Source organism: Dama dama, chromosome 13 (genome assembly GCF_033118175.1).
Source record: "Dama dama isolate Ldn47 chromosome 13, ASM3311817v1, whole genome shotgun sequence".
NCBI classification, from domain to species: Eukaryota; Metazoa; Chordata; class Mammalia; order Artiodactyla; family Cervidae; genus Dama; species Dama dama.
Genome location: NC_083693.1, coordinates 32,358,535 through 32,386,040, shown reverse-complemented (window position 1 = coordinate 32,386,040; position 27,506 = coordinate 32,358,535). Strand labels below are relative to the sequence as shown.

The 27,506-nt window shown below is 42.4% G+C and overlaps 1 protein-coding gene across 2 annotated transcripts in view; it reads left to right on the top strand.

Moving 5' to 3' along the window:
* EFL1 (elongation factor like GTPase 1) overlaps positions 1 to 25,942 on the top strand; it is a 111,583-nt gene extending 85,641 nt beyond the window's left edge. For both annotated transcript variants that reach the window (XM_061158826.1, XM_061158825.1), the window contains exons 18-20: positions 3,866 to 4,851; positions 16,698 to 16,882; positions 25,620 to 25,942. In XM_061158826.1, the coding sequence (XP_061014809.1) occupies positions 3,866 to 4,851; positions 16,698 to 16,882; positions 25,620 to 25,808 (1,360 nt within the window). In that variant the 3' untranslated portion in view covers positions 25,809 to 25,942. The remainder of the gene's footprint in view (positions 1 to 3,865; positions 4,852 to 16,697; positions 16,883 to 25,619) is intronic.
* Positions 25,943 to 27,506: the final 1,564 nt, after the last annotated feature.

The window sequence follows — 27,506 nt, the reverse complement described above, 5'->3', positions numbered from 1 at the left end:
TGATTTTATTCATATATTTAGTTTTGGCTGTGCTGGGTCTTCTTTGCTGTGCTCGGGCTGTCTCTAGTTGTGGGAGCAGGGGCTCCTCTCTAGTTATGGTGCTTGGGTTTCCCACTGCAGTGGCTTCTCTTGGTGCAGAGCACGGGCTGTAGGTTGCCTGGGCTCAGTAGTTGTGGCGGACGGGCTTAGTTGCCACAGGGCATGTGGGATTTTAGTTCCCCAACCAGGGATCAAACCAGTGTCCCCTGCATTAGCAGGTAGATTCTTAACCACTGAACCACCAGGAAAGTCCCTCAGAGGGTTTATTTTATTTTATTTTTTTAATAATATTTAAAAGTTATTTTTTGGCATTTTTGAACTATTTTCTTTCTTTTTGCACTCTTTGCTACCAAATTAAAACCCATTGTTAAGTAACCTTACATTTCTCAGGTCATTAACTTGCCTTTAAAAATAATACTTTTGGGTACTTAGAATTCTACTTCAAGTCAGCAATTACTTGGTGTTATCTCCTGAGGTAGAAGATAGTTATTTCCTATAGCTTGGCAAATCCACTCTCGTTTTTATTCTATCTGTATGTAACACACAGTGGACAGATGAATCAAGAATATTCATAGCTTGATGTATGGCAGAAATGAAACCAATATTGTAAAGCAATTATTCTTCAATTAAAAAATAAATAAATTTTAAAAAATATTCATAGCAACAAAAAATTTAATAGGCAAAAGCTGAAAAAAAACTTGGATAAAAAATTATGAAATTTTATACAATAATCTCAAGCTAACTGTGCAGACATGGATGAATCTCACAGCATAATGTTGAGCAAAAGAAGACAACTGAAAAAAATAAGTTTGATTCTATTTACATGAAGTCCAAGAAGCAGGCCAAACTGAACATATGTACTATAGGGGTTACATGTTTAGGTGATAAAAAATAATTTAAAATGGATTACAGTGAAAATCAAGATAGTGGTTACATTCATGGGGTTAGAAGAACACATGAGGGGGCCTTCTGAGGATTAGTAATGTTTCTTAACCTGAGTAGTGGTTTACATGAGTGTTCACATTGTGACAAGTCATAGATCAGTGGAGTTTTGCTTTGTGTACTGTTCGATATGACTGTTAAAGTTTGCAGTTATACTTAGAACATATAGAAAATTCTAAAGTTTTTTTAACCTCTCATATGACAGAACCTGCCTTCTAATATATAAGCCCTTTTGACACTGACATACATGTTCAGGAATGCGTTAGTACAGGTTTCAGAGACAAGGGGGCTACCTATGGTCTTTTGGCCAGCAAAACTGTCAGAGTTCTCACCATGCCCCTCTCAAGGCAGTAATGCTCAGATATGGCAGGAAGCCACGGGAAATTACTAATGTAGTCTGAGCCTCTGGCACTTGTTTTGAAACATTCACATGCTCTGCATTGCCAGGGTTTAAAGAACCTTTAGCTCTGAGGCACTTTGCAGGTATGACAGCCATACATACACACACCAACCTTTCCATGATGCAGAGTGATCCTGATTATTCTTACAAGTGATGACTGTGGGAGAATTCTTGGAAACCTTAGAAATTAGAAGGACTGATGAGACTTTCAGCCCTTTGGACCTTATACTAGAAGGAAAATGGGACAGTGTCATAGATGGACTCACTCTCACAGTTTCAGTAGCTGTGCAATCTGTTTTCTTGAGTATTCTCAGTGTATGAACTTTCTCTAAATAATGATAATTTTAAAAACATTTTCCTGTTTCTAAGATTTCTAAGTGCTTTTCTTTTTAAAAAAACAGGAATGGATATTAAATTTTACTGAACGCCATTTAGCATTTGTAAAGATAGTTGAATAGATTATTAGATACTTTTAATGTGATATTTTAGCAGATGTCCTAATACAAATCAATTTTTATAACCTATAATAAAAACTACTTAGTATTGTAGTGAATTATTCCTTTAATATGCTGTTTAATTGGATTTTTCCGGATAGCATAATGGCTAAACACATTGAGGTCGGACCTAGACTTGAAACCCAGCTTACTTGTTCTGTGATTTTGGAGAAATTATTTGATCTTTCTTACTTCGTTTTCTCCTCTACAAAATGAGGATAGTAATACACCTACTAAGTAACACATGTAAACCATGTACCACAGTGCCTCGTACATAATAAGGGATTAGTGGGAAGAAAACACACACAGACATATATGTATATATACATCTTTTTTCATTGTTATTTTATCTTAGATTTTACATCTCAGGCTAAAGGTTCTTTAAACCCTGGCAGTGCAGAGCATGTGAATGTTTGAAAATAAGTGCCAGTTCTTAGGTAAGACTGAACTACAGTTCTGTCTGTGTCTGCCACCTTTATCAAGTTCAAGTGTCAGAGTAATGATAAAGTGTCAGGTAGATATCCATCTTGTTGTATATTCTGCAACAATATATATAGCATTGGAATAAACTAATCCTTGAAAGTAAACATACTGGCAAGACCATCTTCCTTGAAAGGGATTATTTTTTCACAACATTTTAATTTTCTTCCACATTTTATGATTCTATTTGGATTCTGTATTCTAAAACCACTTGTGGTAACATTATTTTTAGAAAACCATTTATTGAATTTTCAAATTTATCAAAAAGTATAAAATCAGATAAACCAAATACCTGCCCTATACCCACAAAATGTAGAAAGCAAAAACAAACCTAGAATAAAAAGTAAGCATTTCAAAACGTTTTACTTTCAGTATTTAATTTCCTTATTGAATTACATTTCCCAGGGAAAAAGCATTATTCCAGGATCCAGAGATATCTCATAGTATATATGTGTACATACATATACGCTTATGTATGTACATATATATGTACATTTATACATATATCCATCTACATTGCCAATGGTAGACCAGACCAAATCCTTAGTATTACCTGGGAATGAGGTAGACAGAAAATAAGAGAAAAAGAAAGATGGCCTGGTTTTATCATCATGAAACTCAAACCCTGCCAGTTTCCAGAACCTGCCCTCGGTGAACTTACAGCTCATCTGAAAGAAAGTGCAGGGTGAAACTAAACTTGATGGCGTGTGAGAAAAGGGGCTTTCCGAACTTGATGCCACACTGAGGGTCAAGACTTCTGTGATCCAATACAGTGGCCAGATATTAAAGTTGAATAAGATTGAAAATTCAGTCCCTCAGTCACACTAGCCACATTTCAGATGTTCAGTAGCTACGTGTGGCTATTTAAATGTAATTAAAATTAAATAAAAATAAAACTTGATTTCCCTAGTTGTACTAGCTGCATTTCAAGTGCTCAGTAATCACAGTACAGGTACGGAACATTCCCGTCATTGCAGAAGGTCTTTAGGAGAGAGCCGCTCACAAGCTCCTCAGTCTTGCCGGCCTCACCATGAGCCTCATCAAAGCCAAGTACACTGTCAGGAATTGAGTGGATATCCTGATGTTCTGTGAATTTTTTTTTTCTCTCTATTAAGTTTTCATCATTGAGCTTTCCTTATCCAGATTCTTCAACTGGCAAATATTATTTTAAAGAATTAATATGTCAATCTTATTAAAACATTTATTCTCCACTCAAAACAGTCTTATCTAAATACATGGTTTATTTGTTTTGAGAATGAATGAACAAAGCAGTGAGATTCTGGTATATGCAAGGAACTCACTGAAGGTCTCTTCCTGCTAGAGGTAGTCTTTTCAATGTGAAGTGAAAGTGGTTTTTGAATTCTGATAGAATGTAAATCACCAATATTTCCTAGTGAAATAAATTTTATATATCTGCATTTTTGTAGAATATTCATTATGTAATATTGCTCCATGGGCGTTCTGATGCCATTTTGATGATAACCTTGTGTTATTCCTCTCAACTTTGTAGGTTTGCAAAGATTCAAATCAGTGTATCTGAACCCATCATTCCATTCAGAGAAACAATCACAAAACCCCCGAAAGTCGACATGGTCAATGAAGAAATCGGCAAACAACAGAAAGTTGCGGTCATCCACCAAACAAAGGAGGATCAGAGCAAAATCCCTGAAGGAATCCAGGTTGACTCCGATGGGCTCATCACAATGACGACTCCCAACAAACTTGCTACTCTCAGCGTCCGAGCCCTGCCGCTCCCAGAGGAGGTCACTCAGATTCTAGAAGAAAGCAGTGACCTGATTCGTTCTATGGAGCAGTTAACGTCCTCTCTAAACGAGGGCAAAAATAATTCTCAGATGATCCATCAGAAGACCCAAGAGAAAATCTGGGAATTCAAAGGAAAGCTCGAGCACCACCTCACCGGCAGGAAGTGGAGGAACACAGTGGACCAAATCTGGTCATTTGGCCCAAGAAAATGTGGGCCCAACATACTAGTAAATAAAAGTGAGGATTTTCAGAATTCAGTGTGGACAGGCTTCAATGGCAAAGCTTCAAAAGAAGCCAGTCGGTACCGAGACCTGGGCAACAGCATTGTGAGCGGCTTCCAGCTAGCCACCCTCTCCGGCCCCATGTGCGAGGAGCCGCTCATGGGTGTGTGTTTCGTCCTGGAAAAATGGGACCTGAGTAAGTTTGAAGAACAGACAGCAAGTAATAAACAGAGTCAAGAACCGGGTGATCTGGCGAAGGAGGGTCAGGGGGAAGGTGACACCCGCTCATGTGGAGACGAACAGCAGGAGCTGCAAGACCATGGCTCCGAGGCCTTTGCGAAAAGGGCTTCCCAAAGAGGAGAGTCTCCACTCACTGACTGCTACGGGCCCTTCTCAGGGCAGCTCATAGCCACCATGAAGGAAGCCTGTCGCTATGCACTGCAGGTGAAGCCGCAGCGACTAATGGCAGCGATGTACACATGCGACATCATGGCCACCAGTGATGTTCTCGGTAAGGTGGGAGAGGGAAAGACAGGTGCCCTGAGTAGTAGTGACCTCTTGTAGATTAGGAAACCAAACTCATTTAATATGTTTTCACAGAAGCTACATTGTTGTCTGATTTTTCAAGGAACTAAGATCTTAGCCACCTCCCCGTGGGCCACCCTGCATGCATTAGCACACAGCCCCAAACTCAGGCTCTGAGTCCCTCGAGGTAGGCCACGATGGGGTGAGGCAGGAAGGACCCTGGAGAGAATATTGGAGACTCCCCGAGCCAAAGGAAAGGGTAGCTCGCAATTAAGGGGCCCAAACGGGGCCGATACCATCCTTGTCACAGCTGCTGCGTTCTCACTTTTATCAAGGTGTGGGGCTCCAGCCATGTAGGGCTCCTGCATCTTTTACCAACAGGAAAGCCAAGCCATTGGACTAGGAAATGGCAGCCAACTCCATCATTCTTGCCTGGAAAATTCTATGGACAGAGGAGCCTGGTGGGCTGTAGTCCCTGGGGTCACAAAGAGTCAAACACAACTGAGTGACTGAGCACACGGCACAAGATCTTAGAATAGGATTTCCCAGGTGGCTCAGTGATAAAGAATCCTCTTGCTAATGCAGGAGATGCAGGTTTGATCCTTGGGCTGGGAAGATGCTCTGGAGAAGGAAACAGCATCCCACTCCAGTATTCTTGCCTGGAGAATCCCAGGGACAAAGGAGCCTAGCAGGCTACAATCCATGGGTTCACGAAGAGTCAGACATGACTAAGCAACTAAACAATAGCAAGATCTTGCAAAGCCAGAGTCCTTAAATGTAAGATAAAAATCTTGGGAGCAAGGGAGTGGAAGTTGGACAACTAAGGATATTTTATTCTGCAAAAGTAGAAAGACTCATTTCTGTAATGAAAGGTCTGGTAAATGAGGTTTAAACTGCTCATATACATTACCATCCAAACCTGTGCAGTAGTTTTTCACAAGGGAATCAATCGCCATATCAATCTTGGTAAGCAAAGTTGTGACAAGGATCAAAGAGACAACACTCTTGTGCCCCTAACCCAAAGGGCTTCTGTGAATTCTGGGTCTCTTCTGGGGAGACTTGAGGACTTTATCGACTGCTAACATTGTACCAAATGCTGCTCCTGATTTTGCTCTCTTTGGGAGAAGAATGTTTAGGATCTCTCTAGGAGACGTTGAGCCTGGGACTCAGTAACTGTTTTGACTTTTGAAAGATTTGACTTCATTGAGAGTTAGTTTCTTCACCTCTGAAAAAGGAAGGTAATAACTCATTGGGAGTTGTGGAAAGTAACATGAGAACACAAATACGGGCCCCAGAACCAGGCCTGGCACCCAGTAGTTCTCTTACCCTCCTGAGATCATGGAGCTGCTTTGCAGTGAGGAGGGCAGATGGAGGATCCTGCACTGGTTGAGCAAGTGGACCAAATTGCTGGATTTTCTCTAGCTTTGGGGTCCTTTGAGTTAGTATGTGCTTACTTGGCTTTCCTTTTAGTTTGGTTCTTTTGCTAATTAATTGCTAAAAGCATAAATCTAAGTTGTTGGGGTTTTTTTCCCCCCAAAAGAAATTTAGACTTGCATCACAGTAAAGTTCCTATGAAAGGAATTGAGCACACATAGCAGCATTTCAAAAACAGTTGCGCTAAACAAAGGCACAGAGATTCGGCTACCCTTGGATGGCTTAAAGTCAGTGTGTGCCAGATGTCAGATCTGCCGATATGGCCTGGAACACGCAGTGTTTCTCAGCCTACTTTGAATACGGCATCCTGTTAATATCTCACGGAATCCATCGATGAGTTCAGCGAACACAGGTCTAGACCATTCCCAGATTTCCTTCATATTTCCATTGTTGTTATTGTTGTTCAGTCGATAAGTCACGTCCAGCTCTTTGCGTCCCCATGGACTGCAGCACACTAGGCTCCTCCGTTCTTCACTGTCTCCTGGAGTTTGCTTAAACTCATGTCCATTGAGTCGGTGATGCTATTTAACCATCTCATCTTCTGCTGCCCTCTTCTTTCGCCTTCAGTCTTTCCCAGCATCAGGATCTTTTGCAAGGAGTTGACTCTTCTCATCAGGTGGCCGCAGTTTTGGAGCTTCGACATCAGTCCTTCCAGTGAATATACAGGGTTAATTCCCTTTAGGATTGACTGGTTTGGTCTCCTTGGTGTCCATGGGACTCTCAAGAGTCTTCTTCAGCACCACATTTCAAAAGCATCAATTCTTTGGCACTTATCCTTCTTTCTGGTCCAACTCTCACATCCATACATGACTGCTGGAAAAACCATAGCTTTGACTATATGGACTTTCATTGGCAGTGATATCTCTGCTTTTTAATATGCTTTCTAGGTTTGTCATTGCTTTTCTTCCAAGGAGCAAGTATCTTTTAATTTCATGGCTGCAGTCCTTGCCTGCAGTGGTTTTGGAATCCAAGAAAAGAAAATCTGTCACTGTTTCCACTTTCTCCCCTTCTCTTTGCCATGAAATGATGGGGCCAGATGTCATGATCTTAGTTTTTTTCTTTTTTTTTTTATGTTGAGTTTTAAGCCAGCTTAACCGTCTTAATTTAAAAGGTAAAGGTAGAATTAGAACCAACTAGTCTTGATTCCTTCAGATCCGTGAAGAAGACTTCAGAAGTATCCTCCTATCTCTCCTACCCTGACAGGTACTCTGTTTGAATACGTCTGTGGATGAGTAGCTCACAGCCAGTTCTGAGATTAAACAGTTTCTTTCTCATATTGAGCAAAAAGTCTTGTTTCCTGCCAGTGTCTTGCCATTCATCCCATCATTGGTCCCTCTCACATGCATAGCACTTCATATGTTTGAGGGGAGCATTTATTTTCTAGTTTTACATCCAGGGGAAAACTCTCCATGTCCTTCAGCTGGTTTTCAGGATATGAATTTTTTTTTTTTTTTAATCCTTTCATCAATCCAGTTGCTGTCCTTTAGACATACTTTATTTGGTCAGCCTCCCTCTTAAATTAAGCAATCTAAGATACTATCTCACCAGGACCGAAGACAGACACGCTGTTACCTCCCACGGGTGGCACAGCATTCTTTTAACACAGTCTCAGCAGTTGCATCTTGTCATTAATTTGTGAGGAGTTAGGATCAACTTCACTTCTTTTTTTAATAAGTTTTTTTTGTTGTTGTCCTTATTTTGTTCCCCAAAAAGCTGGATTTAAATTTCAGTAACTAGAGTGATATAGTCCTACTAGAACCCCTGTATTTACATATGAGTAAATTGGGTCTATATAATTTTTTTCTTAGATTTTGTGTGTGTGTGTAAAATAGTAATAAACATTACAATAATAATGAAGGAAATTTGGTGGTTTTTTAAGGCCAAGAAAATTCTCAACATCATAATCTTAACACAGTGATTTGTTTTTCTTTTTTTTTTTTGATGTGTCCTGGTGAGAAAGGAAGGTCACTAGGTATTGAATCAGGGACTTTCCTGGCATTCCAGTGATTAGGACTCCACACTTCCACTGCAGGGGCGTACAGGTTCAATCCCTGGTCAGGCAACTAAGATCCTCCATGCCCCATGATGCAAAAAAAAGTAGTGAAAAGTAGTGAATGAGATGTTTTGATGAAGTTGAGGCCCTTTCTGTATATAGCATTCCCCTCATTACCAACTTACTAGCCATGTTAGAGGAAGAAATAAGCTTAGATTGATAACGACTTTGTGTTAGAAAGTCCATGTCTTCATTTAACTCATGCTTGTATAAATATATACAAATCTTTATGTTTTCTTAAAATTTTGTAAGAAATTAGCATATGATTTTCTAGTCTGTAGTTTATGGAATCCAGTGCCTTTATCCTTAAAAAGTTTGTTACTTAGTGTGTAGTTTGGCAGCTACTCTGCTATGCATAAATTCTGAAAAGGGCAGATTTCTTTAGGACCACAGGATACATTTCTGGTCTTGGAGACTTGAACTTGTTTGAGAAGGGTCAAGAAGGTTTAAGAAGTTGCTTGTCAACTTCTCAGCTGTCTTAAACTTCAGCATTTCCTCTATGAGGTTTGTTCTACTTGTTCTGGTTTCTTCTCCAGTCTCCTTGTTGGGGAAAATGGAGTTAACATAGGTATGGAAAACCAGCCTCTGCTATCCTGCTGTCCTCTATTAACATTACACTAGCCTCTCCACGTTGTAAGTGTGTCTAGTTCTGAAAGGCATGGAAAAGACCCTTTTGTTGCTTATAACTGTAATTTTGGTCAGCTCACCTTATTCTAGTTTTCACCATCTGGGACATACTGTGCCCTCCCCGCCCCCCTCCCTCAGTCTTACTTGCTGTCTTCCTCCTCTTCTCCCATCTCCTGTGTGTGTCCTCTTAACAGGAGTCAGAGGCACATCAGGCATGTAACCTGACAGCTTTATTTTGGGTGGGGAGGATTTTTCCTTCTTTTTTTCTCATTGGGATCATTCATGATTGATATTTTCAGACTCCCATTACCCCCCAAAAGGAGTTTCATCTTAGGATTTGTTATCCTGAAAACTGTTTTATTGGTTTTTTTCTTTTCCTTTGTGTGTTTGAAATGATCTTCCCAGGGCCCAGGGCCCAGGTAGGTCTGTGCCTGCCTGTCTCTCCACTGCACTCCCAGGGTAAGAGGAACACATGTCTCCTCCCCAAACTGCCATTTCTCCTTGCATTATCCATTCGGAGCAGCATTTGACCTTTCTGAGAAGACAGCTTTTTCAGCACAGCAAACGAAGGCAGGATCAGCTGTTGGCATTTACCAGAAGTCCCCAGCAGACTGTTGAGTCGCCTTTGTGGAGTCAGTCCTCTGTGCCCATGTGTTCGTTTGTGTTAGGAGATCACCACCAGGGCCTGCCTGTGCCCCACAGTCCTTGTAGCATCTCTTGTCATCCTGCTCTTTGATCTTCACCGGGCACTTTCCACTTAGCCAGCAGAGTCAGTGCTGACATTTTCTAGGAAGAGATGCTTATCTCAGCCCTCAGGGTTCTTTGCCGTCTTCTCCCTTAAAAGCAGAACTCGTCTTTGCCTTGCCTTATCCAGGTACAAATCTCAACTGTGAACATGGAGAAGGGTTAGTACAGTTGACCCTTGAACAGCACGGCGATTATGGACACTGACTGACCACGCAGCTGAACATCCGTATATTACTTTAGAGTTGGCCTTCCCTATATGTGGCTTCAGATGGAGGTTGTGTAGTACTGTAAGATGTGCTTGGGCTTTGCAAGTGGCTCAGTGGTAAAGAATCTGCCTGCCAAAGCAGGAGACATAAGAGACGCAGGTTCGATCCCTGGGTTGGGAAGATCCTGGAGAAGGAAATGGCGCCCACTCCAGTATTCTTGCCTGGAGAATCCCATGGACAGAGGAGCCTGGTGGGCTACAGCCCATGGGGTCATAAAGAGTCGGACACAACTGAACTCCTAAACAGCAACAGCATAGTATGTACTTAGAAAAACCACATGTATGAGTGGACCCACACAGTTCAGACCTGTTCTGTTCAAGGGTCCACTGTACACAGTTTGTACCAGTATCATTGGTTGGCCTTCAGAACACATTTCTCAAGAGACCGACTGACTGCCCTACCCACTGCCTTACAGAAAACTGTGTTTAGATTTGATCTGGAATTTGTTTTCTTTTTTTAACTGGTTTGAAGCCTTCTTAAACTAGAGAATTACCTCCTAAACCTGTTTTCTCTTGTTTGGGGGAATGCTTTGGCTTTGATAACCAGTTTTTAGTACCGGAGGTCTGTCAGGGTAGTCAGGTCTTGTGTTCTCTTACGTTTTGCTTTTTCTTTCTAAATCACCACCTACAACTGGAGAGAGAAATGAGGAGATCTCTATATTCCTGAGACTTTTTGCCTCCTACCTGGATGGTCAGCGATTTTCCAGGAAGACTTCATCCTGGAGACTGAATCCTCATCTCCCACATTGCAGGCAGATTCTTTACCACTGAGCCACCAGGGAAGCCTGCCAGTTGCTTTAACTGTCCAAGAATTGGCAAAAATTGACAAAAGGACGAGTTCAGGCCGTTTTTATTTAGTAAGATGCGTTAGTCTCTTAAAACTTTTTTCTACACAGATTGTTGAAATTAGAAATCCTTTTATAAATGTGTAGAATTGCTTATGGTCAAAATGGGAAATATTACAGAAAAAATAATCATCTTAAAATTGTTTTGTCTGGGGAAATAATACCAAGAAAATGGCCTTCTTTACTTGCAAAATCTACTTAACTAGCAGTGTAGTTTTATTAGAATTTTTTTAACCCATGAAAATTTTTTTTAATGGGCTTGAATAGACGTCAGAATTGGTTTGTTTTTAATTGATCATCATGTAACTAGTAAATTGTCTCTCTTCATATTTCTTCTTCCAAGTATTTACATCTGTCATTCTTGCTCTTCATTGTTTTTTATCTTTGTGTGAAAACTTCACATATAAAAAATGACTTTTCTGTTAGATAGTATTAGTTTAATCACATCTACAATTACTGTAGTTCTGTCTTATTTTAGGGATAAATGCTTATACTGTTATAAATATATGTGTTTTAATGTATCAGAAGCCTACTTATATTACTGTTTACGTTTAAAAACCTATTTTTATCTCATAGTTGTAATTGTTTTTATATTTCACCAGCATCTTATAATTCAGTGCAACAAAAATTCATTGAGCTATGTATGCTAATGCTGTGTTAAGCATGGTTCCTGTTTTGAGAGATGAGTTAAGGTGACAAGAGCTTGATTTTGTAAAAAAATTAGTAAAATACAATTGAATTTAGTGAATAAGTACAAATTTTTGACGAAATTTTATGAGACATTTGAATAGCAAAATTCAAAACCAGATAAGTCTTTTGAAAGTGACAGAACTTTGAAATAAGCTTTGATGGATGGAGTAACTTTGTGTTTATCAACTAGATATTAAATTGTCTTTGTCCGCAGCACCAGAAACTTCTATTGAACTTAAATAGCCTTTCTAGTTGGTTTTCTAGGAACTGCTCTGCAGCATTAATGGGGCTTCCTGCGTGGTAAAGAATTTGCTTGTCAGTGCAGGAGATGCAGGTTCTATCCCTGGTCTGGAAAGATCTCCTGGAAACGGAAATGGCAACCCACTCCAGTACTCTTGCCTGGAGAATCCCATGGACAGAGGAGCTTGGTGGGCTACAGTCCATGGGGTCGTAAAGACTTGGACATGACTGAACGACTAACCGCCAACAATAGCAAATGCAGCACTATATTTCTAATCCTGGCCACTGATTGACTGAACCCAACAGTGAAACCTTGTGTTTACCCACACTGTGCCTTGTTAAATTGGGTTCTTAGATAGTTATCCTAATCCCGTCGAAGTATTTATTACCTTTGCCAGTTTCATGTCAACTTGGGATTTGATCCCATGCCTTCTGGGTTTTTAAGTAGCTGATTATCATAGTAAGGACAGAGCTGTGAGCAGAGCACTGATCCATCTAAACTCAGGACATCCATCCTGCGTGGGAGTGAGGGTTAACATCCATTTCCTATAGACTTGTGGCTGAATCCATCTATCTTATAGCCACCAGCCCACACTCCCCATTGTGTCCACAGCGCACTTTATCTCATGTTTGGTTGAAGACCATCTGCATCCTGTCAACCGTACTGGCTTGATTTAGCAGTCTGGGTGTTCTATGACAAAAGGAAGAGAAGTTAGTGTAGTAGGAATAAGAAGTGCCCACCGATTTCTGTGTGTGTGTGTGTGTGTGTGTGTGTGTGTTTAGTTGAAGTTAAACCACAAGTGTCACCAAGAGTAACAGAAACCATAAGATGAAAGAAAAATCTTCCTCCTTGGAAATCAACCCATCGTTTTTCATTTTCTGGTACAATCTTTGTCCACAGTAGTACATCTTGCATAGCTGTTATGTATTATGCTAGAGGCTACTAGGTGTTCTGCTTTTTGCATTTATTGTTTACTTTATAAGCACACTTCCATTTGGCTACTTAGTAGTCATAATGTGCATTTTAATCTCTGCATGATATCCTATCAATCTGATATGCTATAGTTTACTTCCCATCATCCCCACATTGGAAATTCATATTGTTTCCTATTAGAGAAAACATTGCTATGAACCACTGCCTCCTTTGCTAATTCAGAAGAAAAGAAAAGAAAAAAGTCAACTTTAATTGCCAGACTTCAGCTGTAAAGATTGTAGAATCTGCAGACCAATCTTACTGCCGAGTGTGGAAGAAGAAAATATGTATTGATACCTAAGTATCTATAATGCCACAAAAGAACAGATGAGGCCCAGTGAGGCCCAAATGGTGAAGAGAGAACTTTGAGTTTAGGATCTCACAGAGCGCTTCGTGGAACAAGTTGTTTTTGAATGGGCTTTAGACAATGGAAAGGATTTGACTGTAAAGTTGGGCCGAGTGTGCTCTGAGTTGGAGAAATTGAGCTCAGAGTGGAAAAACCTCAAACGTGTCCTGTGGGCAGCGCACCGTTTATCTTGGCTAAGAGTGTAGGGTCCGTGCACTAGGGTCTGGCCGTTTCAGGAGCTGGCGTGTTGGGTTCCTGCCAGGTCATAAAGGGCCTGGAGTATGAGACATTTATAGTGTAGTCATTAAAACCCGAGCCCTGATCACAACCGGCAATTAACCTTTGTGTTGCTGGCGTCTGTCCTGGAGGATGCCTCTCCCCTGCTGCCTTGCATACAATTGGGCGCACAGTGAGCTTCCTTTGAGTGAGTGAACGAACAACTTGGGGTGATGGAGCAAATGCCCAGTCAAGAGGGCCTCAGGATATTCCCAATCAGGGGCCACAGGCTCACGAATCCTCGTTGATGCGGCTGCATGTGTTTCCCAGCCAAACAGCGGCTGTACAGAGGGTCCCTGAGTGCTCCCAAGGATTGGACACACCTGTCATGAGCACCAAGTGTATCTAGGTTTTTTTTTTTTTTTATTGTGACTGTTTTCCTTTGTTCAGTGATCCATCACTGTGTCCCAGTTTTTTAGTTTTAGCAGAATTAAGATGGAATGGGCCAAATTTGCATGATTAATTACGTTCAGTTTCAATTACAATTATTGATCCATGCCTGCTGGCATGACCCATGAAGGTAGGGGAAGAGCTTCTAACCTCTGCAGTGGGACGGAGTCAGTCGGCTCATCCCCAGTGGCCCACCTCTTCATGGTGCATTTGCCCCAGTTTACTCATTCTTTCTCCCGCCCTACCCCCTTGTTTTGGCTATACTTGCATAAACCACCTTAAAACTTCCCTTAGAATGAGATGGCAGAGTAAATAAAGATGATTAGTTCACACACTGGCTAATTCCAGTGAATTTTTTTCCCTCATATGAATTTCAGGCAACTTTTACACAGCCCAGAGGGGAATCGCTAATCAAGACGCTAATTGTTCTGCTTTTTTCAAGAGCTTTTCACACTGTAACTAAAATATTGCTTTCAGTTCTAGATACTGTGTTCTAAAAGCTATGTAAATAAGTTGTATTAGTTCAAACAGGAGAGTGGTCAGGATGCCAGAGGAAAGGAAGGTCATGTCAGAGAAACACTGGAGGAGAGAAGGCTGATGCTGTCTTCAAGCAGCTTAAAGGCCCATGGGGTCATGGGACACAACCAGAGTGACTTAGCACACCCTCCACCATGGAGATGCCCTGAGGCCACAGTCTCAGTAAATGTGGGATCAGAGGTCAAGTGAGAGGCCTAGCTGAGAAATAGAGTCCCAAGCATCCCAGACAGAAAGTTAATCATTTAAACCGCACCAATGAGAAATGAAGGGGCTCTCTGAAAGGAAAGTGGTTTGGAGAAGAGCTTGGAGCCTCAAAGAATACTCTTAGGAAGAAATCATACCCATAAGAATTATTGTCGTAGACAGTAGAATGATGGTCAGAAGGCCAGGGGTCAGAGGAAGGTAGCCCTAAGATTGTTGAGATTTGTCAGAGTGTTGATCAGTAGTTGCAGAAACTGCAGAGAAGTCACAGAGAGTAAGGACTGAGGAAAAGACACTTAGGTTGATGATGATGTGTGTGTGTTAGTTGTCAGTCATGTCCAACTCTCTGCAACCCCAGGGACTACAGCCTGCCAGCCGCCTCCAAGGGATTTCCCAGGAAAGAATACTGGAGTGGGTTGCCATTTCCTTCTCCAGGTGATCTTCCCAACACAGAGGTCAAATACACATCTTCCTGTGATGGCAGGGGGTTCTTTACCACTGTGCCACCTGGGGGAATATGAAAATGGCTGAAATTTCAAAAGAAGCAGTTTTAATAGAGCTCAGGGCAGCTGGCCATTGAAGACAGAGCACATAGTGAAGAAGCCAGTGTAAGCCCCTTTGGACACATGGGGAGGGTGGTGCCGGGGGTGGGGGGCAGCGTTCAGTGGGTTAGAAAAGAGGACAGGCGTCCCTGTCATCACTGTGGCCGTTTTTAATTTGTTTTTCTGCTAAGCCTGGAGATGCGAAGGCCCATCAGAGTTTTTAAGTTTTTATTTGTGACACAATGGGTTTCCTGCCGTTGGTTTTCCTTTCTCCTTCCTCATCGCCACCACCAGGGGGAAATCTGAGTCAGAGAGAAAAGTGCCAGCTCAGACAGTTTTGCTCTGTGCACTCAGTTTCTAGTCTAAAAAGTAAAATGTCAGTCAAGGTGGGCGACCTCCACACCAGCTCCCTGCCCTGTTGTTGAGGATGTCAGAGTCCAGGACTCCATGCCGTAGTCCCAGGAGACTTGTGCTCTGCTTCACTGCAATGTGAATTCTCCAGGATAACGTGTTTGTAGACTACTGTGTCCTTAGAAGTAATTTGTCTAAGTGGTAGCTGAAGGAGGAGGCTTTGTATCCATCCCCTCATTTGAGCAAGTTCCTCACCACTGTCTGTGATTTTTGGTTTATCTCTGCTCTTTGCAATTTGTTCTGCTTACTGATGGGAGGGGTATCTGGAGCACCCAGTGGCGCTCACACAGAGGCCAGTCAGAGGGGAGGTTGTCTCCCTTCTGTGTGGAGGGCAGAATTATGCCTGAAGTTGAAATAAAGGTGTTAACCAAGAGGATTTGCCAGAATTCCTGTGACATGGCGCTAAAACTTGTGTGTACTCAGTCATTTCTGACTCTATGACTCCATGGACTGTAGCCCGTCGGGCTCCTCTATTCATGGGATTTCCCAGGAAAGAATACTGGAGTAGGTTGCCATTTCCTTCTCCAGGGGATCTTCCCAACCCAGGGATTGAACACAGGTCTCCTGCCATGGCAGGGGGGTTCTTCACCACTGAGCCATTGGGAAGCCCAGAAGCCAAAAATTCTTACCAGATAGATGTTAAAGATTCCAAACACAATCAGTTTTCGGGGAATAAAACCCATATTCTTGTACCACTGAAATACTATCAGCTTAAATATGAGCAAGCATTTATATATATATATATACACACATGTGTATATATATGGCTTTAATTTTTAGTATAAAAATGTCATTGTGCCAGTTTCTTGCTTACTAGGCCCAAATAGCTTGTTATCATTATAATTATCATCATCACATTAATAATGTCTTGTAATTGTGAAAATACTTGTGACATTTATAAAGCCCAGTCACACTAACTCATTGGATTTAATACTCAACGACAGCTCCTAGTGACAGTGTACCCAGGGTCCTTTTAAAGGTCTCCCTCTTTCCTTGCTGTGTGGAGGGGATTGTCTTGGGTAGTGCACTTTGGGGTGATTTCACCTTTTGTTACTTGTTTCTAATTTTTCTGTGATTGTCACGCTTATCCTTTTAAATAAATGCTGGGATATTTCCCATGCCTTTGTAAGCCAGAATTACTGGGATCAAAGTTAATCATTAGTAGAGGGTTAAGAGGGTGTAGGAACAGTTGCATCTCGGTGCAGCTCAAGACATGTAACCAGTCGATGAATTTAAAAGATATGCGGCTTTGCAGGTCGGGTCTACGCGGTCCTGTCAAAGAGAGAAGGACGAGTGCTGCAGGAGGAGATGAAAGAGGGGACAGACATGTTCATCATCAAGGCTGTGCTGCCCGTGGCTGAGAGCTTCGGCTTTGCCGATGAGATCCGGAAAAGGACCAGTGGCCTGGCCAGCCCACAGCTGGTGTTCAGCCACTGGGAGGTAAGAAGCCAAATCCGAGTTCCTTCCTTGTCATTTCAGGCTGTGCTTTCCCACAGGGGGCGCCCCTGGGAGCCAGCCACTTCCCTTTCTGGTTGGTCTTATCTGGTCCTGCTTGGTCAGATGAACAGGACAAAGCAGATGGCATTTTTCATCCAGACTGGAAGACCTGAGATTATATGTGCTTTGTAATACACACACACACACACACACATACACACACACACACACTTTTTTTTTCATTTGATGTAAAATTTAAGACAGAACGTTTAATCCTTTTTTCCCTTCCAAAGATATATTGTAGGTAAGAAAACCACAGATATTTTGAAAATGAAACTTAATGTTTCTTCTGGGGAAAAAGCACTTCTAACATTTAAAGGCAAACAGTTATGCTTCTTACAAGAGAGAACTTTATTTTTTTTTTCATTTATTTTTATTAGTTGGAGGCTAATTACTTTACAATATTGTAGTGATTTTTGCCATACATTGACATGAATCAGCCATGGATTTACATGTGTACCCCATCCTGATCCCCCCTCCCGCCTCCCTCCCCATCCCATCCCTCTGGGTCTTCCCAGTGCACCAGCCCTGAGCACTTGTCTCATGCATCCAACCTGGGCTGGTGATCTGTTTCACCCTTGATAGTATACTTGTTTCAATGCTATTCTCTCAGAACATCCCACCCTCGCCTTCTCCCACAGAGTCCCAAAATCTGTTCTGTACATCTGTGTCTCTTTTTCTGTTTTGCATATAGGGTTATTGTTACCATCTTTTAAAATTCTGTATATATGCGTTAGTATACTGCATTGGTGTTTTTCTTTCTGGCTTACTTCACTCTGTATAATGGGCTCCAGTTTCATCCATCTCATTAGAACTGATTCAAATGAATTCTTTTTAATGGCTGAGTAATATTCCATTGTGTATATGTACCATAGCTTCCTTATCCATTCATCTGCTGATGGGCATCTAGGTTGCTTCCATGTCCTGGCAATTATAAACAGTGCTGCGATGAACATTGGGGTGCATGTGTCTCTTTCAGATCTGGTTTCCTTGGTGTATATGCCCAGGAGTGGGATTACTGGGTCATATGGCAGTTCTGTTCCCAGTTTTTTAAGGAATCTCCACACTAATCTCCATAGTGGCTGTACTAGTTTGCATTCCCACCAACAGTGTAAGAGGGTTCCCTTTTTTCCACACCCTCTCCAGCATTTATTGCGTGTAGACTTTTGGATAGCAGCCATCCTGACTGGCATGAAATGGTACCTCATTGTGGTTTTGATTTTCATTTCTCTGATAATGAGTGATGTTGAGCATGTTTTCATGTGTTTGTTAGCCATCTGTCTGTCTTCTTTGGAGAAATGTCTGTTTAGATCTTTGGCCCATTTTTTGATTGGGTCATTTATTTTTCTGGAATTGAGCTGCAGGAGTTGCTTGTATATTTTTGAGATTAATCCTTTGTGGCTTCGTTTGCTGTTATTTTCTCTCATTCTGAGGGCTGTCTTTTCACCTTACTTATAGTTTCCTTTGTTGTGCAAAAGCTTTTAAGTTTAATTAGGTCCCATTTGTTTATTTTTGCTTTTATTTCCAATATTCTGGGAGGTGGGTCATAGAGGATCCTGCTGTGATTTATGTCGGAGAGTGTTTTGCCTATGTTCTCCTCTAGGAGTTTTATAGTTTCTGGTCTTACATTTAGATCTTTAATCCATTTTGAGTTTATTTTTGTGTATGGTGTTAGAAAGTGTTCTAGTTTCATTCTTTTACAAGTGGTTGACCAGTTTTCCCAGTACCACTTGTTAAAGAGGTTGTCTTTTTTCCATTGTATATCCTTGCCTCCTTTGTTGAAGATAAGGTGTCCATAGGTACGTGGATTTATCTCTGGGCTTTCTATTCTGTTCCATTGATCTATATTTCTGTCTTTGTGCCAGTGCCATATACTGTCTTGATGACTGTGGCTTTGTAGTAGAGCCTGAAGTCAGGCAAGTTGATTCCTCCAGTTCCATTCTTCTTTCTCAAGATTGCTTTGGCTATTCAAGGTTTTTTGTATTTCCATACAAATTGTGAAATTATTTGTTCTAGTTCTGTGAAAAATAGCATTGGTAGCTTGATAGGGATTGCACTGAATCTATAGATTGCTTTGGGTAGTATAGTCATTTTCACAATATTGATTCTTCCAATCCATGAACACGGTACATTTCTCCTTCTGTTTGTGTCCTCTTTGATTTCTTTCATCAGAGTTTTATAGTTTTCTATATATAGGTCTTCCGTTTCTTTAGGTAGATATACTCCTAAGTATTAAGAGAGAACTTTAAATTATTCTGTGTTTCATGTTCTACAGTCCCCATTATGGAGACTCAGGGCTCCTGTGGGCTTCAGGTGTTGTGGCACAAAATAGCTCATCAAAACACGTACACTTAGAGAACAAACTTATGGTTACCGGGGGTAAGGGATAGTCAGGGAGTTTGAGATGGACATGTATGCACAGCTGTATTTAAAATGGATAACCAACAAGGACCTACTGTATAGCACAAGGAACTCAACTTCAAACAAATAATCCAGACTTTTTCCTTAAACAATTTAGACAAAGCTCATAGTTTAGGTTCTGTGCTAAGCTCTTCTCACTTCTTTTACTTTCTTTAGCCAACTGGGTCCCTTCTCTAGAACACTTAAAATGAACAGTTTAAATTTAGACAATACAGGGGAATGGAAATAATTGAGGGAGAGCTTTCTCTTTAAAATGAATTCTCTAGTCAAGTGAATCTGGAAGAGTAAAGAATGGTGACAGTTTAGAAAAACTAACCCTGGACAGGGCAAATTTGATTTTAATTGGGCAAGTTTATATCATCTAAATCTGTAAATTTAGTTGCTAGTCCAAACACCCAGTTGTGTCTGCTTCTCCTTAAAAAAAGGTTACATTTTTTGTGCTTGATAGAACTAAAGTTAATATTGTTCCAATTTAGGTTACATATTTTGGTTGTTGGTACAAGCTACCTTTTAACTGATTTCCTATGAAATTTTTCTTGCATTTTTGTCTCAAAACTAAATGATGTTTCTATGGCTTTACTGGCTTATGTCTGAGTAGATACCATTGCTGGACTTCATTATGTAGAAAACAGTAGCACAAAACATGTAAGTTATTTGTTAATCCCCATGCTTATGGGCAATAATTTCCCACTTATCCAGACTTCTAGCTTTTTGGTTTTGGTTTTTGGCACTCAACTTTTACATAAGAGCACAAACCAGTAAGAAATAGAAGGGATGGATTCATAAAGGCAGCTTCTGAAGAACTATGTTTATCAAGAAGTGAAAGCATTAGTCACTCAGTTGTGTCTGACTCTTTGCAACCCCATGGACTGAAGTCCACCAGGCCCCTCTGTCCGTGGGATTCTCGAGGCAAGATATTGGAGCAGGATAAATATACTGCTGATGTTCCTAATGAAAAACAGCATTGTCTCCCAAACGTTCTAGCAACCAGATGTGTGATTATAGGACAGTGCAGCAAAGTGATACTTAGAAGACTTACTCCACTTCAAAGTAATGACCTTGAGAAATGAAACACTTTCTTCACTTGCTCTACCACTACTGAAAACAGCCTTCAGAACTTGGAGCTCATGCTTCTGAATGTCTTAAGAGATGACGAGTCCATCTCATTAAGAAGACCTAGCTCAACTCTGGTGCAAAAAACTGGGTGACAGGATATTTGATCAGAACAAAGAGAGTGTAGGTTGAGTGATCAGTGGGATTCTCTGTAGATGCAGATGGAAGACACATATTCAGAGCTCTTGAAATGGCACCATCATTAGAAGAGTTCTGTATTGGAATTCGCTTATTCTATTTGTTTAAAATACTCATCACCTTATAGTCACTCTTATCCTTGAAAGTGATTCTATAATGCACATATTTTTTTAAAAAATCTATAAAACTTCTCATCCTTTCCCAACTGGCAAATAACATTGTGTATGAAACTGATGAGGCTGCTCTGTGGAAAGAATCCCAAAGCAGAGTGGCTCAGATAAAGCAGAAGGTTCTCTCGAGTCCAGGGCTGCCTGTCTCAGCACTTGTTGTCCACTGGTGGTCTGGAGCGGCTGTTCCACCTCCTCCCATCACCCCTGCATTCCAGCCAGTAAGATCCAGGAACAGCTAGAGGGCGTACTCCATCCCTTTAAGAGGATGCTGCCCGAGTCACTCCCCTTCATCCCACTGCCCAGAACAACTCATCCAGCACGTCAAGCAAGGCTCCACCTGACAAGGAGGCTAGCAGTGTGGTCTTAACCCAGGTCATACATGCATGCTAAGTCACTTCAGTTGAGACTGACTCTTTGCAACACCATGGACTGTAGCCCACCAGGCTCCTCTGTCCATGAGATTCTCCAGGCAAGAATACTAGAGTGGGTTGCCACTTCCTCCTCCAGGGGATCTTCCCCACACAGGTATTAAACCCACATCTCTTGGGTCTCCTGCCTTGGCAGGTGATTTCTTTGCCACTAGCACCAGGAGTCAGCAAACTCTTTGACCCATTACTTGTTTTGGTAAATAAAATATAACCATACCCCTTCATTTGCATATCTTACATGGCTGCTTTCAAGTGGACTCTGTTAGTTAAGACAGAGACCGTGTGGCCCACAGTCTATTTTACCTACTGTCTTAGGCTTTATAGAAAAGGTGTGACTATCTACCCCTCCCCCCAGAACCTCAGTCGTCTGTATGCCCACCCAAAATACAAAGAAAAAGAGAATAGGTATTTAGGAACAGCTAATATAAAACAGCAAATTTTGACCGAATAGGCAGTTTTTGTTGCTATGAAAATCATCAGTTTTCTTTCTCAAAATGTGAAAAAAGAGGTGGGGGATTGAAAGTTAATCCTATATACTTAATAGTAGTTTTTTTAAAATACTAGCTTTGGGCTTAGTTATAGCTTGTTATTACAAATCAATCCTTCAGTAAACAACTGTAGGGGAAGTGTAGTCAAGAAAACTTAGCTGCAGTTTTGTACTGTTCTTCTGTCATCCCCTTGCCACCTGTCATGATCCCATTCCCCAAAGCTTCAAATCTTTGAAAGTCTTGAAAATCCATTACACTTAAATGTTACTGATCTGATATTTTCTGGCTGTCTCAGTTTTCTTCCCGCCGCCCCCCACGCGCCACACCCCCCCCCCCCCCCCCCCGCCCCATAATTAGGTTCAGAAATAACACAGTTGTCGAGATCTGGCTTCTCACTCCAAGGCACTGTTTTTCATTTGTATTCTACCACACCATATAATTTACAATCAAGAGCTTTTGAGAGAAAGTGCTTCAGAAAAATAGAGAAAATAAAATTACAGGCATTTTCCACGAGGAAACCTTTGAAGTCAGCAATCTCATAATTTCTCTTTCTATGTTTTACCCTTCTGCAAAAAAGGAAGAAAAGGAGCTAATAAGGGACACAGAAAGAAATATTGCCAGTCATTGCTGTTCTCCATGTATGTCAGCATAACCTCGAGTCTCCCTGTTAATGCTGAGATTCCCCCAGGGGGTGCGCTGAAGGCCGTGCAGGGTAAGGAAGAAGTGATTGCAGCAGCACCGGGCATGGGATGTGGACATGGTATTTCCCTCCTGCCGGCTGTGATCATAGGGAGGACTGGGCAAAATGTTGAAATACAGCTCCCAAAGCTTTTTTATTTTCTAGTTTTGTTGTGTTTTTTTAATGCTCAGGGCAACAACTAGCACTTGGGTGCCTTCCTTCCTGTGAGTTAGAAGATGAAGTCCTCTTTAGATTCTGAAGATGCAAAAAATATCCTCCCCACAGGCACATGAATTCTGGGTGAGCCAATTAGAAGAAAGCACCTTTTCTTCAAAACTCATAGCAAGCTCTGCTCTCCTGCCTCAGAGATGCTTTTCTGTGAGCATCACCTGTACAGTTTTTGGGGTCACCTTCTTATCACCCACAGTGACCCTCCTGCAGTCAGATGGGGCTGAACCAGGCTAGCCTCTTCCTGACAAAGAGTACTCCATCTCCCCTCTCCTGAGAGTTTGTTCGACATGTCAGGGCAAGAACCTAGATACAGGAGGGGTGCAGGTGAAGATGTCAGCTGCCCGTGCAGGACAGAGGAGGTGCAGGCAACTGGGCCTGTGTCAGGCGAGTCCCTGGGCAGCAGGAGATGAACACAGACAGTAGCCCCGGAGTCTCAGGAAGCAAACTGAGCAAACCTCAGAAATATGTGCCGAGGGGAAACGGGACCCTTCTGAAGCTCCTGGGTCCTGCATTCTTGAAAAAGGACTCTCTGGTCTTAAACTGGCCAGTCCAAGTCTGCTGTCTCCCAACTAGCCCCTCACTTACTGCTAGAAAAGATTGAGAGCAGGAGGAGAAGGGAGTGGCAGAGGATGAGGTGGATGGCATCACCGACTCAATGGACATGAATTTGAGCAAACTCCAGGAGATGGTAAAGGACAGGGAAGCCTGGCGTGCCACAGTACACAGGGTCAAAAAGAATTGGACACAACTTAGCGACTGAACAACAACAAAAATGTATTCACTGCTACCGCTGAGACCTGCTAAGAACATGTGGCTTCTTTATATTCCATGATGGGTTTATCATCCAACTAGTTAGAGGGGGACACTAACGACTGGCTTAGAACTAGTGTCCTACAAGTACAGTGTTTGTGGATGACCACCCAAGTAAATGGTCCATTTCCTGACCTTCTTCCCCTTCCCCTCTCCGAGAAAGAGAGGGCCTTCTGTGGGGAGAGGGTGGGGACCTCAGCTTCAGCATGGTGCCCTCTAGAGCCTCAGTGGCCTTGTCGGGAAGTGGCTTGCCTGGTCCGGTCCCATCTAGCTGCTGGAGCCAGCATGGTGGCACCAAACAGTCTCAGGAATCTTTCCGGCAGCCACTGATCTCTGGAAGTCCCCACCTGCAGCTGCCTTTGTCCTGCGCCCAGGCTGCTAGCAGCGTCTTGGCCACTCCACGTCCTCTCACACGTGGGGACTTCCAGCTCAGCAGCATCACCCCTCGCACTGCTCCGCTGCCTTGTCAGATGAGACCTGGAGTGGGCAGGACCCCAGCAACTTGCCAGTCCTAAAAAGGAGTCAATCTTGAGTGTTCATTGGAAGGACTGATGCTAATACTGAAGCTCCAGCACTCTGGCCACCTGATGCGAAGAGGCCACTCATTGGAGAAGACCCTGATGCAGGGAAAGATTGAAGGCAGGAGAAGGAGGAAGTGGAGGGTGAGATGGCTGGATGGCATCATCAACTAAATGGACATAAATTTGAGCAAACTCTGGGAGGTAGTGGAGGACAGAGGAGCCTGGCATGCTGCAGTTCGTGGGGTCACAAGGAGTTGGACATGACTTTGTGACTGACTGAACAGCCTCCTGCCAGTTCTTTGCTGATGGCACCCTTGGAGATGTTGCTTGTGCTCTGTGGACATATACCTTGAGGACACCTGAGTCCTCAGGTCTACTACTTCAGCCTGAGGGCACTGTCTGTGCTTTTACACACTTAGGAGACTGTGACGTGTGGTCTAGTTCTGTTTTACAACTGCCTACTGGTTTATGACTGCTGTTCCCCACCCCCATCTCCTTTATTTCTTGGAGGATTTTTACATGAACTCTCTAGAACTTTGTCTTCAGATTGCCTTGTTATCTCTCTTTCTCTGACTGTTCATTCTCCTTTTGTTGAGTCTGGCGCCTGTCTTTCTTGGTGCTGGATTTCCTCTTGTCCTCGGAGAGTCACGCTGGCAGGGTCACTTGCCGCGGGGCTTCTCTCCTCCTCTGCCGTCCTGAGGGCTGAGGCTCAGGTCAGGGCCTTTCCCAGTGTGGATGGTGCAGGACCGCAGACTGCATGGGCTGAGCCTCATCTTCAGAAGGTGATGGCTTATCTCTCGTGACCTACTAGTCACTTTTAGCCACAGCCCCAGACACAGTTACTCCCCCTCCCCAGAAGACTGGTTGGTTCTGGTCCCCACATGCCTGGGGTATGTGGCTTTGGGCCCATCCCTCCTCAGTGGGCAGTAAGAGTCTGGCCCTCATGACCATTCCTGTCTTGTCTCCCTGTGGGAAGTGGATGGGGCTTGTACCTCTGTTTATCAGTGTGGGCTCTCTTCTCTCCCTTCCTGGTCCACAGAGATTTCCTACTGTTGTATTGAAGAGTGACTATTATAAAATAAATTCTTCTTTCATTTCTGTGTCTTAAACAGAAGAGTATTGGGATTTGAGACCACTTGAGACATACCACCTTTTTCTGCCCAGTTGGAAAATAAGAAAAAAACAACAAAAAGAACAAGACATATGAAAGTCAGACTCTCACTGTCCTTATTGGTAAAGCCGATTTTGTAGAATGTGGTCAGCGTGTTGGCAATACTGACCTCCTAATACTGCACTGAATTTTGGAGCATAAACTCGGAATAATCAAGAACAGACTCATGTGTTGATCTGTGCTGAGGACAAAGGCGAAATTAATGAAATAACACCTCTACCCAGGGATATCGTAGTGTAGGGGAGAGTTTTTCCTATTACATTATTCAAAAGTCATAGTTGTCTTACTTCCTTAGTGTTCTATAAAGGCTCTAAGAGTAAAGACTAACGTGTATATTACAGGTTTCATTGAATCTGCCTCCATTTGTTCATGGTTGTTTATTACCATTTCTAGCAAGCTTACCTCTTCATTGCTTAGCATTCGTTTCTTAAGCTAAGACTGTATGAATCGGCACTGGGAATAAAAGTATAGTTGTCTAATCTAGCACATTCTGTCACCTTCCTTTACAAGATCATCCCCAGCGACCCCTTCTGGGTACCAACCACCGAGGAGGAGTACCTGCACTTTGGGGAAAAGGCCGATTCCGAGAACCAGGCCCGGAAGTACATGAACGCAGTGCGGAAGCGGAAGGGTCTCTATGTGGAAGAGAAGATTGTGGAGCACGCAGAAAAGCAGAGAACCCTCAGCAAGAATAAGTAACCAGCCCTGCTGGCTGATCCTTCCCTTTGTAATAAATGAGGAAAGGTCACCCAGGCTTTGATACTGGGAAAATTTCTTTATGCTGCGTCATCTCTGCATTCACTTTCAATAAAGTTGATTGGTATAATATTTTACATAGGGCATTCCAGAATTTTTTTGTAATTGATTCTGCTACAAAGCAAGATGTTATTATAAGCATTGCACTGGACCCTTCTCCCTTTGTGTGTGCTTCAGTCATGCCTGACTCTTTGCGACCCCATGGACCGTAGCCTGCCAGGCTCCTCTGTCCATGGGATTCTCTGGGCACGAATCCTGGAGTGGGTTGCCATGCCCTCCTCCAGGGCCTCCTCCGTACCCTGTGTGTATCTGCCCCCGGGAGTAAAGCTCAGGCTATGATGAGGGCAGTCTGCTCAGTGCTGAGGGCAGGGTGTGCAGACCCTGCTGTGGGGGCTGCCTCCTCTACACCGAGCAACCCACCTCTGCCTGTTGTCAGCATCTCACTTGCAGCTACATCCTCCACTTAAACATATTTTATATGTAATCTTTGGTTAACAGCATTTAACATCCTTTGAAGAGACCACAAACTTGCAAGACCAGCTACCTTTAGATTAGTTAAACCAAGTCACTTTTACAGCTGATTCATCTTAAGGTTTATTTGTCCATCAAAACAACAGTTTTAATGTAATGTTCAATTGTTGGCCTTTAAACCTTCTGTTTTCACGTTCCTTCATATATTGTATCACTCATATTTAAATAAATGTTAATTAAATTAACAGACTGGTTCCAAATAGGGAAAGGAGTATGACAAGGCTATATATTGTCACCTTGCTTATTTAACTTACATGCAGAGTACATCATGAGAAACGCTGGGCTGGATGAAGCACAAGCTGGAATCAAGATTGCTGGGAGAAATATCAATAACCTCAGATATGCAGATGACACCACCCTTATGGCAGAAAGCAAAGAAGAACTAAAGAGCCTCTTGATGGAAGTGAAAGAGGAGAGTGAAAAAGTTGGCTGAAAGCTCAATATTCAGAGAACTAAGATCATGGCATCTGGTCCTATCACTTCATGACAAATAGATGGGGAAACAGTGGAAACAGTGACAGACTTTATTTTTTGGGGCTCCAAAATCACTACAGATGGTGACTACAGCCATAAAATTAAAAGACACTTGCTCCTTGGAAGAAAAGTTGTGACCAACCTAGACAGCATATTAAAAACCAGAGACATTACTTTGCCAACAAAGTTCCATCTAGTCAAAGCTATGGTTTTCCAGTAGTCATGTATGGATGTGAGAGTTGGACTATAAAGAAAGCTGAGCACCAAAGAACTGATGCTTTTGAACTGTGGTGTTGGAGAAGACTCTCTTGAGAGTCCCTTGGACTGCAAGGAGGTCCAACTAGTCCATCCTAAAGGAAATCAGTCCTGAATATTCATTGGAAAGACTGATGCTGAAGCTGAAACTCCAATACTTTGGCCACCTGATGTGAAGAACTGACTCACTGGAAAAGACCCTGATGCTGAGAAAGATTGAAGGCTGAAGGAGAAGGGGACAACAGAGGATGAGGTGGTTGGATGGCATCACCGACTCGATGGACATGAGTTTGAGTAAACTCTGGGATTTGGTGATGGACAGGGAGTCCTGGCGTGCTGCAGTCCATGGGGTTGCAAAGAGTCAGACACGACTGAGTGAAC